The following is an 18,701-nucleotide window of genomic DNA, read 5'->3' as shown; positions in this document are numbered from 1 at the left end:
GTCTAAAGCCAGAGCTTTCCACGTATCAGAACTGTGTGGGGGCTTCACTCTTCTCAGAATCAGCGCCTAACGGAATTTAGTACTCAAAATCAAACCAGAAACGTAAGTGTAAGAGGCAGTGGCGGTGGCCGCGGCGGTGGCGTTTCCACGAATCTATAAATATCACACCCCGGATACGATCGATTGATCGCTCTCGAGCTAGGGTTTTATTCGGGGTTCCGAATTCGTTTGACGGTAGGGTTGGTACCGGAGCAGGACTAAATGGAAGGCGGCGGTTGGGATGATCAGTCTGAAAAGAAGAAGAAGAGACCTCATTCGAGCGCTTTCTCCTCCCCTTCTCCCCTTAGCCACACTGTCAGCTTCCTCTCCCTCTTGTCTGCTCATTTCTTCTTTCCTTTAAGCTTTTGTTCGCGTTTATGGAATTCGAGTGTGTATCTGTGTGCTATCCCCTTTATTTTTGGCATGCGATTAGGGTTTCAGTTGCATCGAATTGACTATCCATGTATGAATTGACGTTCTCATAAATTTTTGCTGGCCCGAAATGGAATTGCTGTCCATTTTTGTTTATGTTATGCAAAGATGAGTGCCTTCTTTCATGAACCATGTTTTGGAGCTCTGTGTAAGTTAGCTTCAGGGAAAGGAACTGGGACTTTGGTTCCTTTTTCTCATCTGTATGTTGAAACAATTTAATGAAGGAAAGAAATAGAAGAAAGATTAGTGTGAGGACCCTACGGATGTACTAGGGATTCTCTTCCTCATAAGAGAATTTGCCTTGTCACGTCCTTCGGACCTGACAATTAGTTAAATTTTCTTTTGGCTGGACTACTTTGTAGAGTTGATCCAACAAGGGCTCTTTTGCACAAGCCTTAGGCCACAACATAGAATATGTGCAAGTCTTGCAACGTATTTGGGTCTTTGACTTGAACTCACTAGATTGAATAAAGAGTTCATACAAGTCTTTAGTCTCTCGCTTTCTCAATTTGTCTTCCTCTCTTTGGTTTGTTTTTGTGTCTTGGACTCCTGGTCCTAGCTTCAACACAATATGCATGATTAGATGATGGAGCAGATGCATCAATTCATGACGATGTTTTCAGCTCAACAACCGGTAAGACTCTCAGCTGAATTTCCTCCTAGGGAGAGGTCGGAGCCAATCCTTCTTGGAGTGGGAATGGGACACCGGCTAGTAGGATCGTCTGAGTTTGAATTAGAGTCGGAGGTTGTGGGGGAAAATATATTAGAACAGAGATCAGGAACTCAGGCTAATCGGAATCAGCTGAGTTTTCTAGCACCAAAAGGAGATAAGGAACTCAAGCAAATTGGAATTAGCCGAGTTTTCCAGCACCAAAGCTAGAGATTCCACTCTTTGATGGAGAGAATCCTAGATGGTGGGTAAGACGTTGTGAAAGGATGTTTACCCTTTGCCAAGTGCCTGAACAGTAGAAGATTACCCTGGCTTCTGCTTACCTTAATGACATGGGAGATGCCTAGTTCCAAGGGTGGATTAGGGTGAAGGAAGGTAGCCCCTTGAGTGTATTTGTGGATGATCTATGTGAAAGATTTGGAGATAGGAGCATGATGGATGTGATTGAAGAGTTTAATAAACTCAAACAAGAAAGGACAGTGTAGACTTGCCAGCTCAAGTTTGAAGAGCTAAGGTCATTAATGATGGTACATAATCCCCACTTAACCTAAGGTTATTTTGTGTCAAGTTTCATTAGTGGCCTAGGAGATGATGTGAGGCCAATGGTGAAGATGATGCAGCCCTGAACCATCAAACAAGCGGCTGAAAGTGCTCGGTCACAAGAGCTAACCACAGAGGCCTTGATGAAAAACAGAAGGTTTAAATGAAAGGACTGAGCTCAAGTATTTGGCTGGTGGGGAATAGAGTAATGGGAAAGGAGATGGGGCACGATAACAAGGGTGTCCTAACATTACCAGCTGCAACCCTTGTTCTTGCAACATGAGGGAAGTTGGTAGAGTAGAGACATCAGACTGGGTTATGTTATCGGTGTGGAGACAAGTACTTCCCGGGGCATAGGTGCAAGAGATAACTACTATTGTTGGAAGGAGAAGGGGATGAAGAAGAGGAAGGTGGAGAACCCTTAGAGGCTGAAGGAAAGGATAAAGGAGAGATCTCCTTACATGCACTCAAAGGGTTGGCCAACAGCAAAATCATCAAGGTAGAAGGAAGAGCACATAATTGCCCATTAATGGTACTCATTGACAGTGGGACTCATAGCTTCTTGGATGAAGCTATGGCAAGGAAGCTAAAATGTGAGGTCACTAACACTCACATTTTTTCAGTAACAGTAGCAAATGGCAGTAAGATCCTAAGTCATTCAGCCTGCATGGGGTTCTGTTGGGAGATGTATGGGTAAGATTTTGTGGCTAACTTGAGGTTATTGAAGTTGGGCGGTTGTGATGTTGTGCTTGGGGTGGACTGGATGAAAGATGGAGGTGACTTTTGAGAAAGATGGAAGAAAAAGGACCCTAAGGGGCCATGAATGTATGTAAGATAATCTCGAGAAAGAAGTTGCAGAGGATGTTCAAAAGCAAATTCTACCTAGTGGCATAGCTATTCTCCATTCATGCCATGGAGTCAGCAGGGGAAAATTTGGAGTAAGAAGGGCAACTAACAGTGACTGTGGGTAGCCCATTCACAAGACCAGTGGAAGGTACATGAAACTGACTCCTTAACGTGCTTTTAATTGAATTTAGGGACCTTTTTACTAAACCAAATTCCTTGCCACTCAAGAGACCCTATGATCGCACTATCAATCTTAAACCCAATATAGAACCTGTCAATGTAAGATCCTACCATTACCCACCTAGACAGAAAATTGAGATTGAAAAACTCATCAAAGACTTGTTGCAAAAATCTATCATCCAACCAAGCCATAGCCCGTTTGCATCACTCGTGCTACTTGTCAAAAAGAAAGATGGTTCATGGAGATTTTATGTTGACTACTGTCAACTAAATGCTATAACCATCAAAGACAAGTTCCGCATGCTCATTGTGGAAGATTTACTTGATGAGCTTAAACATGCTTCTCTTTTTTCCAAGCTAGACTTTAGATCAGGCTATCATCAAATTTGGATGAGGCCTGAAGACATTCCCAAAATAGCCTTCAAAACCCACCAAGGGCACTATGAATTCATAGTAATGTCATTTGGTCTCACCAACGCCTAAGCTACCTTTTAGGCGTTGATGAATCGGATTTTTGAGGCCTATTTACTCAAATTCATCTTGGTATTTTTTGATGATATCTTAATCTACAACCCTTCATTTGCCAAACATCTAGACCACCTGAAAACCACATTTGAGGTCCTCAGATTCAATAAATTGTATGTTAAGGAGTCAAAATGTGCCTTTGCACAGAGACAGGTGGAGTGCTTAGGCCATATTACATCCAATGCAAGGGTAAGCATTAACCCCAGCAAGGTGGCAACTATGGTTGCTTGGCCTAGGCCTAACAATGTTAAGTGCCTTAGGGGTTTCTTGGGGTTAACCGGTTACTACCGCCGGTTTGTTAAAGACTATGGGATAATCAGTCGACCCCTGATCGAATTATTGAAGAAGGATGGATTCACTTGGGACTCTAAGGCAGAGGAGGCATTTTGTAAGCTCAAGAAGGCTATGCATGAAGTATCAATCCTAGGGTTACTAGACTTTAGTAAACCCTTTACCCTTGAAACGGATGCTATCGCCGGTTTGAAATTTTGTTACAGCAAAAGTTGCATACACAGTTGCAATGGAAGGGAAGGATAAAGCTGATGGGCTTGGATTATGTAATCCAATATAGAAAGAGAAAGGAAAACTTGGCTGTTGATGCACTATTTAGGTGCCATGAGGAGGGTAGTTCTACTCCAATCACAATAGTGATCCTGGATTGGTATCAAGAAGTGACCTCCAGTTATGAGGCTGATGGGAATGCTAAGGAACTTTTTTAGCAGCTAGTGGTGGATCTTTCAGCAAAACCAGGGTGTACCCTTACCAATGGCCTAATCAGATACCAAGGGAAGCTGGTGATGGGGTGGTGACAATCTAAAGAAGAAGATATTGGAAGCATTACACGATTCTCCCGTAGGGGGACATTTGGGCATTGTGAACACCTATCACAAGGTCAAGCGGCTTTTCCATTGGCTAGGGCTAAAGAGGTATGTGATGGAATTTGTGTTGAGTTGTGATAGTTGTAGGAGATGCAAGTTAGAAATAGTGGCTACCCCAGGGCTATTACAACCTTTGGATGTTCCAGGGGAGCCCTGGGAGAGTATGTCAATGGATTTCATTGAGGGACTTCCTAAATCGGAAGGGAGAGACTGCATTATGGTGGTGGTGGATAGGTTTACAAAATATACCGATTTCATAGGCCTGACTCATCCCTACACTGCTCAGGAGATAGTTAAAGTATTCTTGGATCAGGTGGTAAAATTTTGTGGTACCCCCTAAAGTAATAGTGTCTGACCGGGACAAAATTTTTACTAACCTACTATGGACAGAACTGATGAGATTATTGGGTGTCAAACTTAACATGTCCATTGCTTATCACCCAGGATCAGATGGCCAAATAGAAAGGGTAAACTAGTGCTTGGAAATGTACTTACATTGTGCGTGTTTTCTACAGCCAAAGACTTGTTATAAATGGCTTGCAATGGCTCAATGGTGGTACAACTACAACCACCACAACTCCATAAAGATGTCTCCCTTTGAAGCTTTTTATGGTTACAAGCCACCTTTGTTACTAGCTCTGGGTAATTTCTCTACAGTGGCAGCCCTAGATACCTACCTACAACAAAGGTAGCAGGCCTTGAGAGTACTCAAAGTTGAGTTAGCTACCTCCAAGAATTGTATGAAACAATTTGCAGATAAAAGGAGAAGTGAGAGAATTTCAAGTTGGGGAAGTGGTGTATTTGAAGCTCAAACCAGGTCATCTGAAAGCCCTACTCCAGAAACCCAACTCTAAGCTAAACCCAAAGTTCTATGGTCCATTTCCAATTGCAACCAAGGTAGGCAATGTGGCTTATCGGCTATAGCTATTAGAGGACTCCAACATCCATCTGGTATTCCATGTATCACTCCTCAAGAAGTCAGTGGGAGCACAACTAGTGAGCTCAACCCCGCCCTCCATTCCCAACACAATTGATAGTGCTAGGGAGCCTATAGCTATAGTAGACAGAAGGGTCAGTTACAGGCGAGGGGCTCCTATTACTCAGGTTCTCATATAGTAATCTAACCTCCATCCAGACAATAACACTTGGGAGTATCTTCTAGAAATTCTCAAGCAGTTCCCACAAATGGCTAAGCTTCTTAACATTTCTCGAGGACAAGAAAATTTTGAAGAGGGAGGTAATTTGTCATGTACTAGCAAGATAAGAGGGAAATACTATAATTAGAATATACTGGAGCAGGAGAGTAGTATATTAGAAAGTATGCAGTAAGAGGTTGTACTTAGTTTGTTGCTGCATTGAGCAGCTTGTACATTCCCAGCACATGTAAGCGGTTACCTGCACATGGGGGGGGGGGGGGGTAACCAGCTATAAGTAAGAGCTGATTACACCCCACGACATATATGAAAATTCTGATTGTTCTCTCCTGTTCTATCTTCTTTCCTCCCTAAACCTCTTTGATTTCTCCCTATTTCTCTCTCGATCTTTCTATTGATTGCGAATTCTCAGTCAGATCCTTTGGGAGTGGACAATCAACTAATTCAATTTACTGTGTAATTAGCAACCCTGAACCTCAGATTCCCTACCACCTAACATCAACCACACATGCAACATATTTGAAATCTTGAGGGTTAGTTTAGAAAAATCACAATCTTTAATTGTTAAGTGAGCCAAGCCAAAGACTTGATCGAGTATAATTTTTCTTGGCCAAATTAGCTACTTGACTAGGGGAGCTCCATGTCACACCCTGATTACTCCCCTAAGTTGACGTTCGACACTTAGTGTCATACCAATCCCTCTTGGTGCTAAGTAAGCCTTCCCTTCAAGCTTTCGAACCCCACATGCTAACTATTTTAGAGAGAGAGAGAGAGAGAGAGAGAGAGATTTTAGAGAAAGAAGCTCTGGAAATGCCTTACTTGAATAGAAAATGGAGAGAGTACGAAATTAGAGGGCTGGAGGTATATATAGCCATCCACCTATTCTAGAATCCTCCATCATAAATACATTCAAGAACACTCTACCAACTACTAGCATCCATCTTCCAAGTACATTTATGAGGGATAGTCTAGAACGTTGTATAAGATTAAAGGATATATATAGCCATCCACATATTCTAGAATCCTCCATCGTAAATACATTCAAGAACATTCTACCAACTACTAGCACTCATTTTCCAACTACGACATTTATGAGGATAATCTAGAACATAGTAGAAGATAAAAGGATATATGTAAACATCCACCTATTCTATAATCCTCCATCATAAATGCATTCAAGAACATTCTACCAACTACTACATTTATGAGAAATAATCTAGAACATAGTAGAAGATAAAAGATATATATAGTCATCCATGGACTATGTAGAATTACTTGGATAACTTTGGAACATTTTGGAATGCATTGATATAGTCTTCACCATGCAGCACCATATCATTGCTCAGTCAAAGAGTCAAAATTGCGTGTTGCCCACATGGAATAAACTCCCAAAAGTCAGCTTGTGACATCCAACTTAGGATTTTGCTCACTCTCTTTGCAAATCCTACACATGCAAGGTTAGGTTATTTCTCTATGGAAAAGTAGGATTATAACCTCAAATCACCCAATGAGGTAAAACTACAACTTACCCGAACCTGTAAACTCACAGTTGTCCCACTTCTCTTTAAACTCAGTTTTTGCTTGAATCTTATAACATTTGACACGTGCAAAGAGATAATTGGGATCTGAGGACTATGAGGAGTTGGATTATAACTCTGGATTCAGAGAAGGATTGAAGAAAATTTGAAGAGAGGCTCACCTTGTAGTCAACAAAGCTGGTCAAGTGGCAGCCATTGTGACTGGCTTTTTCCTCCTCCTCCTCCTTTCTCATGTTGTCCTCCTCCTCTAGCATGCTCTAGTTGTGGCAGCTAAGCTCCTAGTGTCTTATTCTCTTCCCCGATCTCCATCTTTCTCTATTTCTCACGGCTTCTCTCATCCTTCAAATTCTTCATCTCATTTCTTAATCTCGGCTTAATGCTACAGTGGGTTGATAAATCTCCACTCACTTGGCAACTTATATATATATATATAATATAGCTTATTTATTTACTAAGGAGTTCTTCTCCAATCTTCCTCTTAATTCTCTCTCAAATCCTTTGCCTTTGCTGGGCAAATCCATGTATATATATATATATATATAAAAAAAAAAAATATACAATGTCATGTGGGTCCCTTTTCCACCATTCTCTCTTTATGCATATATAGGTTATCCAAATTAGACAAGGGCCCACTAATTTTATTTATACCCTTTCTGCATTTAATTTATCAAAATAATGGAATTTACCTTTATTAATTTTGTTTTTGCCCTTTAGGTTTTATAAATTTCCTTCTTGGACCCCCCCCTACATTTATTTAAATCTCGGGTTACTAAACTTAACCCCAAGATTTGCTTTCGAGGGTGTGCTTGTGCACCCTTTTGGTTAATAACGAGCTGGGTTCTTCGGGTCACATCTCACTGACTCTTTGGGTCCTCTATTTCAATCTCAACCACCCTAGGGTTATCTTTCACTCCAAGTGGGACCTCCCTTAGGGCTTTGTTAATTTTCTTAAAGTCCCTTTTGGAGATTCAGTTCTCATAACTGACACTACTAAGTCACCTAGTTGGACCATTTTGCCCTTGAGACCCACTAGAGTCTCATTTGGTCCAAGTTGTCTTAGTCTCATCTTAAAGATATGGAACTCACTCTCTCTCCACACACCTCCGAGATGTAGGCTCAAGTTGAGGGTGTGAGAGGAAAACCCATAAATATTATATAAGATATAATATCTTATAAAGGATGTAGCCATAGATGCAAATGGATAAAGGGCTAGAGTTCATGTGCCCAACCCCACAGAGTGGGATTAAGGCTCATCTTGTTGTGTTAACCATTGTTTCTTATCTATTGTTGGATTGTTAACCGCCACTTGATCTAAAAGCTCAAGTTATTAGATAGAGAGTTAACTTTATTTTTTATATTATCATTTTTACTCTCAACATGCCTTCTGATAGGTGCTAGTCTTCATTGCATAATTAGTCTGAACATATGCAACAATTTAAACTTTGGGTTAGCACTGAGGTTTGAACTCATGATCTTTGCATGCTCTTATTTCATGTTGAATTGTTAACCATCATTTGACCTAAAAGCTTAAAAGTTGTTTTATATTATTATTTTTACTCTCAACATCTATTATGTCTTATTTAATTATTTTAGACTTCGTTAATTAATTTAAGATTTATCAGTGCACTAAAAACTATATTTACTATGTTGCGAAAGCTTAACATACAAGAATATATTATGCCTTAATTCCACTAGGTGGACTTACATGTTTGTACAAAAGCTAAGTTATTTTATTGGTGATAGCTGGATGTTGTCTGAATTCTTTTGTCCAATTTTTTGGACATTGATGATTTCATCATCTTTTAATGCGTGGCCAGACAACTTGTGATATGCAAGAAAATTGACATTTTTTTGAGTGATTTAGAGACCAATATAAAATTATAGATATGTTTGAAATCACTTGGTACATTCACAATTGTATAGTTTTTTATTCAAGGATATGGATGTCTGGTGGTCAGGGTTTGGGTAACCCCCAAAAGAATTTCTGGCCCTGTCTCTGTTATGGTCACATGACTATTACATGCTATATTTGTAGCATAGGAGTAGTGCTGCAATTATTGCTGCTGCTGTGAAGACCTTAATTAGAACAGGGTTTGCGCTAATTGCTTCTTGCTTCTTTTATTTCTTCTATATGCCCTAGCTTTGACTTTTTTTTTTAATTGGATTTCCTTGTACATTATGATATATGTTCTATACATTATAGTTTCCCCACTATGATATCCTCTTTCATTCCTATTGCTTCTGGTGTTTTACTTTTCTGGAAAATTCTTCTTTTGCACATAGTGGTAAGGGAGACAAATATCTAAGGCATACTTTATTAATACAACAATCCCAAAGCTTAATCTCATTAGGTGGTCAGGAATATTTTATCAATAAAATATGAATATCTTAGCATTGTTCTTCTATGTTAGGTTGATGCTGCCGCACTCCAGAATCAGAATCAGAAACTTGTTCAGCAGTTAGATGTACAAAAGCATGAGTTGCATGACCTTGAAGGCAAAATCAAAGAATTACAAGACAAACAGGCTTCTTATGATAATATTTTGATTATTGTGAATAAACTATGGAAGAAGGTAACCTTTTTGTTTTCCATGCCTGCTTGTTCTCAAATCCTTTACTCTGTTAAGGTTTGTGTTATCTGATTGTTCTTGTCTTTTGGTAATTTTTATTCAAATAGTTGGTTGATGATTTAATCCTACTTGGAGTACGAGCTGGACCAGACCAATATTTTTTACAAGCTTTGGATCGTTTAGACCATTCCAGAGGTTATTTTTGGAATAATTTGTTATCATGGAATAGCATTTTTATTTCATTCATCAAATTGCTGAAGATTTTTTAGGTTCTGAGAACTTAGTCAAATGCATTGATTCAACTTCTAGGTTCTGTTCCATCATGTCCTGCGGAGGAAGTTTTCCTTTGTCGACTACTAGAAAGAGATTCAATTGGATCCAGTCAAAAATTTGGATCTTCTAAAGATATTGAAGAAGCTCTTGCTGTGCGTATTGCTTCAACTCAAGAGCTGATGAAGTCATTGCAAAATTCCATTAACACTCAGAGATCAAGAATTCTGAACATTGCTCAGGCTTTGCACAAAAACCCATCTGCTAATGGTGAGGAGAAACCTTGACTAGAAGTCTATTGAATTATTTTTCATATTTCTTAGGCATTGCTGAAAATAGTTTTCTTTTGCCCTCTTTTCTTTTTCTAATAACTCACAGATATTAAGAGCCAACTATCTGCTTTTGACAATTTGATGAAGGAGGAGGCTGCATTTCTGCATGAGGCAATTGATGTTCTTCATTTGAAGCATAAAGATTATGCTAATATGTTACGGACTTGTATTCAAGGTCATTCTGTGGACCAATCTGAGATAAATCGTCTTGCAGGTATCTGAGATTGTTCATGTGTCTTGACCTTATGTTTTCAGCATAGTTGTTACAGTAGAAAAATATATCTACACTAACATAACATATTTTGCAATGCTTACTTATATTTGTTTGATGAGTAATATGTAAGATATACATCTATGTACACCATATGCTCATACATGAATGTGTTTCTTGAGTACTTTATCCACAACTTATCTATTTCTCATGATTGTGTACATTGTATTCCGTAGAATGAGTATTGGTAGGTAGTTGACACCTTGATATGATTTATTGAATCTTTATGTTCTGTTTTCAATCCTAAAGGTGAACTGGATGAAAGCATGGCAGAACTTGAAGAATGTAGGAGAAAACTAGTTAATCTGAAAATGCAGAAGGGCACAGCATCTGGAGTTCATACTTCAGTCCCAGGTTCAGCAAATGGAAGTTTGTCACCTGAAAAACCTGCAGATAGGACATTGCGTTTACTGGAATTGAAGGATTCAATTGAGGAAACCAAGGTATTATCTTTTCTGAGCATCTGTGTTTGTTTTTGTGTGAAAATATATCTTGTGCATATACTTATATTGATGTTGAAAACTTTATTTAGATTCTAGCAGCTGACCGCCTGTCTGAGCTTCAAGATGCACAGGAAGATAATCTGATCCTGTCAAAACAGTTGCAAGATCTTCAGGTTTTAGAATTGAATTTATTTAACGTGTAATTTATATTTATATTGACAATAGCTAGTGAAAGTTGTTTCAGTTCTTTGATTTGTGTCAGACTCTAAACTAGTGATGTGTTCATGTAGGATGAGATCAAGGATGGGAAGTATGTTTATTCTTCTCGTGCATATACTTTATTGAATGATCAGCTCCAACATTGGAATGCCCAACTGGATCGCTATAAAGGACTGATGGACTCTCTGCAGGTTAATTTGTTTTCTATAATTTAGTTACTTGGGTTTTAGATACTGCTGCACACTTGTGGTCCCTCTAATGGTGTAGGTACAGGCTGACAGGTCTTCCATCTTGAGAAGGGAGAAGGAATTGAATGCAAAAGCAGAATCACTGGATGCTGTGAGGAATGATATTGCCAATTCTGAGTCCAAGATTGAAGAACTAAAGCTTCAATTACAGAACAGCATTGTTGAAAAAAATACACTGGAGATTAAAATGGAAGAAGTCCTGCAAGATTCAGGTGAATCTGTTAGGCTACAAAAAGGATGTCTGTCAATGGCCTTTATATTCTAAAATTTGTTACCTGTTCCAGGTAGGAAAGATGTTAAAGCAGAATTTCATGTAATGAGCTCGGCTTTGTCTAAAGAACTGGAAATGATGGAAGCTCAGCTTAACCGTTGGAAGGAAACTGCTCATGAAGCCAATTCTCTACGAGGAGAAGCTCAATCACTGAAAGTTTTATTGGGCGAGAAGGTTCCTTTTCATTTCTGTTGGATATTACTTCCTCCCCACCCCTTTCATGACAAAATTAGATGGTCAACGAACTTTCTGCCATCTTTTCCCCCTTTTGGTGAGCAGTAGTATGTATAAAGAAAACCACTGAAAGGGGCAAACCATTACAGGATGAAAATTTCAAGAGGAACTTTGTCAAAAGAAGAAAAGGCTCCAAAGACTTAACTAAATCTTCCTTGACCCTTGACAAAGGGAAACAAGAATGGTTCCTTTGAGAATTCTATTGGTCTTGAATTCCTCAAATGCTATATATGCTGCATGACACAAAAACGAATCAACCTCCAAATACTCAACTTCCCATTCAGACAAGCCCATCCCCAGCCACTGAACATCAAAAGGAGAGACAAAAAGTGTGCATCTTTTCCCTTTTTTTTTTAGCTGGAAATAGAAGAGCCTATAGTAGTTCTTTATTTCAGAAATTATTCTTGGAACTTTTAAAAGAAGAGCAGACTGCTTTAATCAACAGTCCTATGTGTCTAGAGCTGCTGCTGATATTCATAACATTCATCAAGAACACTATGTATACAGTTTCCTGGTTAACCATGGTCATACTCCCTGACAAAAGTTCATTGAATGCACCGTTGTCCTGGTTTCTAATGCATCCTCATCCTGTTCCTTTTTATCCCCTAGTAAGCCTTTTCTTCTAAATATTTTTTGATAAGTAAAGCAAAAGTAAGGCAGTACTGTTCCATCTGTACTGTGGCAAGGTGCTACTCAACCACTAGACTACTGGTGCATTAATTTTTTTTCTTCTTTTTTTTTCCCCCCATATTAAATTCTTTCCTGCTGTGTGCATGCTTTCATTGTCATAAAATTCAAGCCATTGCATCATCAGGAGGATGCCATGAGGATGTAATCCCTTTGCTAGGGCTGATGCCTTTAAGTAGCTTTGGTCATGAAAGCTCACATAAGTACTACCGAATGAAAGATCAAATATGAGATTGAGGATCATTTTCTTCCGATAATTGACATTAATTTCAATGGCCTAGTAATTGTCCAAAAATGATTTTTGCAAAAACATTTATTATTGGTTTTGGGCATTTTGTTGGGGTTTTCTGAGATACTGATTGCACACAGTATGTCTTGATGTACAGTTTGCTACTCGTTTGGTTATACTTTTTTTCTGTTACACTACTTCTGTCCTCTGAAATACATTTATTCATCTATTTCTGTAGACTGGTGAGTGCAAGAGCTTAGCAACTAAATGTTCTGAACAGGATGCAGAAATTAAATCTCTAAAATTGCTTGTAAGTTTCACTACCCCTAACCCAGATTTGTAACCTCCTGTGTTTATGGTTCTCTTTGCTCATCATTCTAAATAAATAACTGTAACTTGTAAAAAGCCATTGGTATCTGATCCCTTGGGGACTATATGACAAGCGAGATCATCAAGGATATGAAATTGCTACAGGTTGAGAAGATGCAGAAGGGAAAAGTAGAATTGCAAATCCTATTGGATATGCTGGGGCAGCAAATTTATGACAACAGGTAAGTTTGTGGGAGTTTTGCTCAATAAGGGGTTAGGGAACCCACTGAAGTTACTTCTAGTCATTGGATTTTTTGAATGGTTCTGCATTATTTTGATAAAAGCGAAATGGCATGCATTTGGTCTTATGAACTGATGAGTAACAGACATTCGCACCTAAATAGTATACATGGAGGTGTAGTAGAGTGATGGGTACTATAATATGCTTCACAAAGTCTTTGAAGGTGACCTTTCCTTTAGTTTTTAAAGGTCTCTTTCTCACTCTCTCTCTCTCTCTCAAAAAAAAAAAAAAAAGAACAAGAGAAGTTTCAGTTACTGTTCCTGCAAAGACAAAGTTGTATCTGGGTCGTGCTAATTTACATTCTCTCTTAGACCACTGAGTAAGGGAGCTCAAGAGGTTTAACCCATGCATTTCTTAGCTGGTATACTTGTGATTAGGCATTATCTTAATTAGTAATTTAGTACCATTAGCTGACCCCACTTAGTTGGATAAGGGATTGAGATTATTGTTGGTGTTGGTACCCTTGTGCTATTGCTATTTCCATATTTGTGTCATTCTGTTGGTTCACTAATATATGAGTCTATGGAATATCCTTTTTTATTGTACTTATTTCATACGATTAAGGTTCCCTGCCTAACTGTTCTGATAAATTGTGATATGTGGCAGGACTATCTGATTACTAAAAAAACTATTAGAAGTTCAACTACATCAAATAATGTCTTAATATTCTGTGAATGTGTCAAATTGTTGCTTGACACTGCCAAGAATTTGTCAAACCCATTCTTGGAGTATATCCAAGTATATTTTGAATATTGTTGATATTACTAGAACCAGACATGGTTCAAAAACTTAAATGAGAGAAATGTCTATTTTTCAGATGCACATATCCCTAGTTGAAGACTGAGTTTATTATTCCCCTTCATTTAGGATTTTTAGGGATCTTCAAGCTGAAACATTTCAATTTGTTTTATGATATTTCTTTTTTTAAACTTGTAAGATGTGAAAGGTAGCTTTTGATATTCTAATAATATATTATGTATATAACAAAGTAAATTAAAAGACATTATTGCTGTAATGTGGGTGGGTAGATAAATATATTTGTTATTGTGCTTGGAGGGCAACGTTGTGCTCCTACTTCTCTAAGCAAGGAATTATGTGAATGATGGGGATTTCTCTCTCTCTCTCTCTAGTCTTGTATGTTTTGGAGAAGACTTGTCATATATGAAATAGAATATGATCTTTTCTTTGGCCTGTATTATCTTGGAATCTCTGTCATTACATGGGTTTCTTTGTTGCACCAGTTTTGTATATCAGGTGTGAATATGTTTCAAGGGATTAAAAAGTTGATGCAAGTTAGAAGAGAATATTTGGTGTATAATATGGCTTGAGAATCACCCACAGCCTTGTTGATTATATATGTTTACAAGAACCTCAATCAACTCCCTTAATTTTAGGGATTGACTGATCTAACTACAACAAGTAGTATCATCTAAATATGGCAAGTAATCAACTAATTACAAGGAAAATTTACAGGAAATATTAACGCATATCAACAATGCATAAAATGGTAGTTCGATTTTGCAATGACTTAATACCATTTAAGATTGATTATATTAGTGAAAGCATGAGAATAAACGACGTCCTTGTACTAGTGCAGATTTTGAGATTATTTAACTTTTATCAAATTGTGTAAGCCTGTTCCTTTTTTACATGTTTTATTTGATTGTTTGTTATATTCTCTTGCAAATAATGTTTTTTGGACACAATTAAGATTCAACCTTATTGGCCTCAGAGATATAACGCAAATCAAAGAATCAGAGCAGAGAGCCCGAGCACAAGCTCAACACTTGAGACATGCTCTGGATGAACATGGTCTGGAATTGAGAATAAAAGCAGCCAATGAAGCTGAGGCTGCTTGCCAGAAAAGGCTTTCTGCTGCCGAAGCTGAAATAGCCGCCCTAAGGGCTGAATTGGATGCAAGTGACAGGTTCTGTTTCTGACACTTTTTCCTGAATGTGAGCTCAGATTTTTTTTTTTTTTTTGAATGATGATATTAGATGGTTCTTGCGTGGTTAGGGGGGCACTATATTTGGGGATATGGAAACAAGGGGATGCAAATGTTGTAAAGAGGTTTTATTTTTATATGTTTCCATTATCTAATATCAAAAAACAATCCTCACATGGAAGATATGTAAACTAACAATACATCATGAAAATTAAAGATAACAATCAACCACTCAATGGTCATAACAAATAGAAAAAGGGGAAAAAGTGTGGCGTTCTCAACTTCCAATCTTTTGAATTTGTTGGTCTTGATTCATATTTTACCATATATGTGGATGATGATTTGGTTTGACAGAGCAAGGCTGAGTCTGGCCCCAACAGTGTTCAAAAACGCGCTAGGCGTTAGTCGGGCGCCAGGCTGGGGCCTAGCGCCTAGGGCGCCTAGGCAGGGCTTAGGCGGCGACTAGGAAAAATGGTTGTTATGGTTGTTTTTTTTTTCCTAATGAACTATCTAATGAACTGGTATTAATGTATTATAGATAACAGCAAGCTTGCTGCCATCGCAAGCAGCAACGCAAGCTTGAGCCTAGGCGCAACAAGCTTGCTGCTTGTTGCCAACGCAAGCTTGCTGCTGTAACAAGCAGCAAGCATAGCGGAGGAAGACGAGATCGAAGGCAGAGGAAGATGGATACATATTGGCCAAGAGACGAGATCGACGGTGGTGGCGAACGATCAAGAGACGAGATCGGCAGCGAGAGAGAGAGAGAGAGACGACCCGCGATGAACGACCAGAGAGAGGAAGGGAAAGGGGAAATAGAGAAAGGGAAGGGGGAAATAGATCGCCCTAGGCCGCGCGCGACCCAGGCGGTTAGGCGCCGCCTCGGCTGTCTAGGCGGCGCCGTGGCCCGATTAATCGGACCCAGCTCCTAAGGTGCCGACCAGCCTTTCTTCGCCGTGGCCAGTGGCTGCCTAACGCCTAGGCCGAATTTTCAAACACTGGGCCCCAACTTTAGCAGTTTGATATTATACAATTTAGATAGGAGTAAGTTATATAACTTAGAATTAGGTTAGTTTTAAGGTGAAAATACGCCCTTAACTCATCTACTAAAAATAGAAGTCTCTTATTATGTGAGGAACATACTTTTAGCTTCCTATGTCTCAAGAAATTTTTTACCTCAATTTTACAGTTATTTGGGCTGGAATTGGTTGTGGCAATCAGAATCATGGGAAATTTTCTTTATTTTTAATTATTCTTTGCCTAGGATTTATAATCTTGTAATCCATTAAATTGCTTACTATGTTTTCTGTGCTATAAATTGAGGCTTTTGAACCTTTTCCCCATGAATACTTGTTCTGATTTTAACTTGTGCAACCTCTTTGGGAAATTCACACTTTGAAATACTTGTGTTTTTCCCTATCATTACTACTTCAAACTGTTGATGAGAATGCGGCTTCTGCTATACTCCATTTTAACCCCATGAATCAAATTTTATTATCATTTCATTTTTCCTTTCTCCTCTCCATGTGGAGTCACTTGAAAATATACCCTTTCTTTACTCTTTTTTATTTTCAATGAAGTTCCTGATTGCGTTTTTCGGTTCTACTGTAATTTCACTGCAGAGATGTTTTAGAGTTGGAGGAGGCTGTTAAAAGTAAAGATGCAGAGGCAGAGGTCTATGTTTCTGAGATTGAGGTATGTTAACCACATTTTGAATTCTTAAAATTACCACTTCCCTGTTCAGATTGGAGGTATTTTGATGCCTTTATCCTGTCATTATTTCTATCTGATTGCCTTTCTTTTTATGCTCTCTACTTATTTGCAGACTATTGGCCAAGCATATGAAGATATGCAAGCACAGAACCAGCGTTTGTTGCAGCAGGTGGCTGAGAGGGATGATTATAACATTAAGGTTCCTGTCATGGTTCCCTATTTTCATTGGTTGGATTTTATGATTCTGTTCTTCAGCATAGTTTTGTTATTCCCATAATCATATGCTGTTGGATGCTGGCGCTGGGTTCATGATTTAGTTGTTTGTTTATTACTGCAGCTTGTTTCTGAGAGTGTGAAGATGAAGCAGGCACAGAGCTTTTTACTGTCTGAAAAGCAAGTATTATCAAAGCAATCTCAGCAGGTAAATGGAACACTGGAATCTCTACAGTTGAAGATTGCTGACCGTGAGAAGCAGGTAAGGTATATCAGTAGTTTGTTACCAAATGTTGCCAATTAGCCTTTCTGACTTTTCTCCAACCAATATCAAAACCATGCAGATTAAAGTTTGCATTGCTGAAGCCCTGAAGTCTACGCAAGAAGATAGACGCCTTGCAGTGAATTTGGAAACTGCAAAGTGGGAATTGGCAGATGCCGAGAAGGAATTGAAGTGGGTCAAATCTTCTGTTTCTTCCTCTGAGAAGGAATATGAGCAATTACAGAGAAAGAAGGTTGAAGTACAAACGGAGTTGGACAAGGAAAGGTGTGTTCGTCTGTACTTTTTGCCTTTCGGACTTGTAAATTTCATGTCTGTGATGAGAAATATTTTCACCTTTTTCAGTTTATAATTGGCTGTGTATTGAACTTGGAGTTTTTGCTCCTATAAATGCAGAGGTGAAAGGTACAAGGTCGAGGAAGAGCTGAAGGAGGTACATAAGAAGATTGCTGAAATGAGTTGTGAAAGTGGAGAGGCTGCAATACAAAAGCTGCAGGATGAAATCAAGGAGTGCAAGGCTATCCTCAAGTGTGGAGTATGTTTTGATCGTCCAAAGGAGGTTGTGATCACCAAGTGCTATCATTTATTTTGCTCTCCCTGCATTCAAAGAAATCTAGAGCTCCGACATCGCAAGTGTCCTGGTTGTGGAACTGCATTCGGCCAAAATGATGTTCGGTTTGTGAAGATATGATTGGATTTGAGCATATGCATATCTTCTTCTTCTTCTTCTTCTTTTCAGTTAAGCCATTTGGATGTATTCTGAATTTCTGATGGACTGGGTGTGGGTGTGGGGGTGGGTGTGGCCTTATTAGCTATCATGGATGTTCTGTTTTGATGGATTGTACAGCTTTTGAATTTGATTTTATCCCCTTTATCTATTTATAATTTGTCTCTAATTAATGGTGGGTTTTGACAAGAAAAGTAGTAATCCTGAGATGGAATTGTTGGTGGATTTTTCTTCTTCTTCCTTTGCAAGAGGCGCTGCAAAGGCACATGAAGCGCAGATATATTAAAAATATATTAAAATGTTCCCAAGCGCTACATACTATAGTTGCGTTACCTGCTAAACCATTTAAGAAACTACATACTATAGTTGCGTTACCTGCTAAACCATTTAAGAAACTTATATATATTTTTAATATATCTGCGCTTCATGTGCCTTTGCAGCGCCTCTTGCATGGCACTGCGACTCAGCCAAGAAGAGGCACAGAGGGCTGCCTTCCTGTGGGCCTTGTGCCTAGTTTCACTTTTGACAATTGTGTCAAGGATACCTGTGTGCCAATCAATTGGCAATTCCTTTTCCTGTGCAAATGCTCTTTTAAGCAAAATGCTTTTCCTTCTTGGTTATATCTGCCTGTTCTGCCATG

General features: G+C 38.8%; 1 protein-coding gene across 3 annotated transcripts; it reads left to right on the top strand.

Annotated features, from left to right (window-relative positions):
* On the top strand, positions 1-18,230 carry LOC127795642 (E3 ubiquitin-protein ligase BRE1-like 2). 3 transcript variants are annotated; one of them, XM_052327439.1, is made up of 18 exons: positions 1-354; positions 9,214-9,375; positions 9,480-9,567; positions 9,682-9,912; positions 10,021-10,188; positions 10,495-10,688; positions 10,778-10,861; positions 10,979-11,098; positions 11,175-11,367; positions 11,440-11,600; positions 12,815-12,886; positions 13,051-13,127; positions 14,919-15,113; positions 16,751-16,823; positions 16,954-17,040; positions 17,179-17,316; positions 17,399-17,601; positions 17,731-18,230. In XM_052327439.1, the coding sequence occupies exons 1-18, from the start codon at positions 262-264 to the stop codon at positions 18,023-18,025; spliced, it is 2,634 nt and encodes an 877-aa protein (XP_052183399.1). In that variant the 5' UTR covers positions 1-261; the 3' UTR covers positions 18,026-18,230. The 3 variants fall into 3 exon arrangements, with proteins under 3 accessions (XP_052183399.1, XP_052183400.1, XP_052183401.1); XM_052327440.1 differs by having other exon boundaries at positions 2-354; positions 11,181-11,367; XM_052327441.1 differs by lacking the exons at positions 1-354; positions 9,214-9,375; positions 9,480-9,567 and having other exon boundaries at positions 9,780-9,912; positions 10,062-10,188.
* The last annotated feature ends 471 nt before the right edge of the window (positions 18,231-18,701 follow it).

The sequence above is a fragment of the Diospyros lotus genome, chromosome 2, assembly GCF_014633365.1.
Source record: "Diospyros lotus cultivar Yz01 chromosome 2, ASM1463336v1, whole genome shotgun sequence".
Classification (NCBI taxonomy): domain Eukaryota; kingdom Viridiplantae; phylum Streptophyta; class Magnoliopsida; order Ericales; family Ebenaceae; genus Diospyros; species Diospyros lotus.
This window is presented reverse-complemented; position numbering and strand designations above follow the sequence as displayed.

Bases quoted from the DNA above. Each gene is read 5' to 3' on its own strand.
- LOC127795642 (XM_052327439.1), top strand. From the start codon at position 262: ATGGAAGGCGGCGGTTGGGATGATCAGTCTGAAAAGAAGAAGAAGAGA. The intron at 9,913-10,020 runs GTGAGGAGAAAC...AATAACTCACAG, and splicing joins CAAAAACCCATCTGCTAATG to ATATTAAGAGCCAACTATCT. The intron at 10,689-10,777 runs GTATTATCTTTT...AACTTTATTTAG, and splicing joins ATTCAATTGAGGAAACCAAG to ATTCTAGCAGCTGACCGCCT.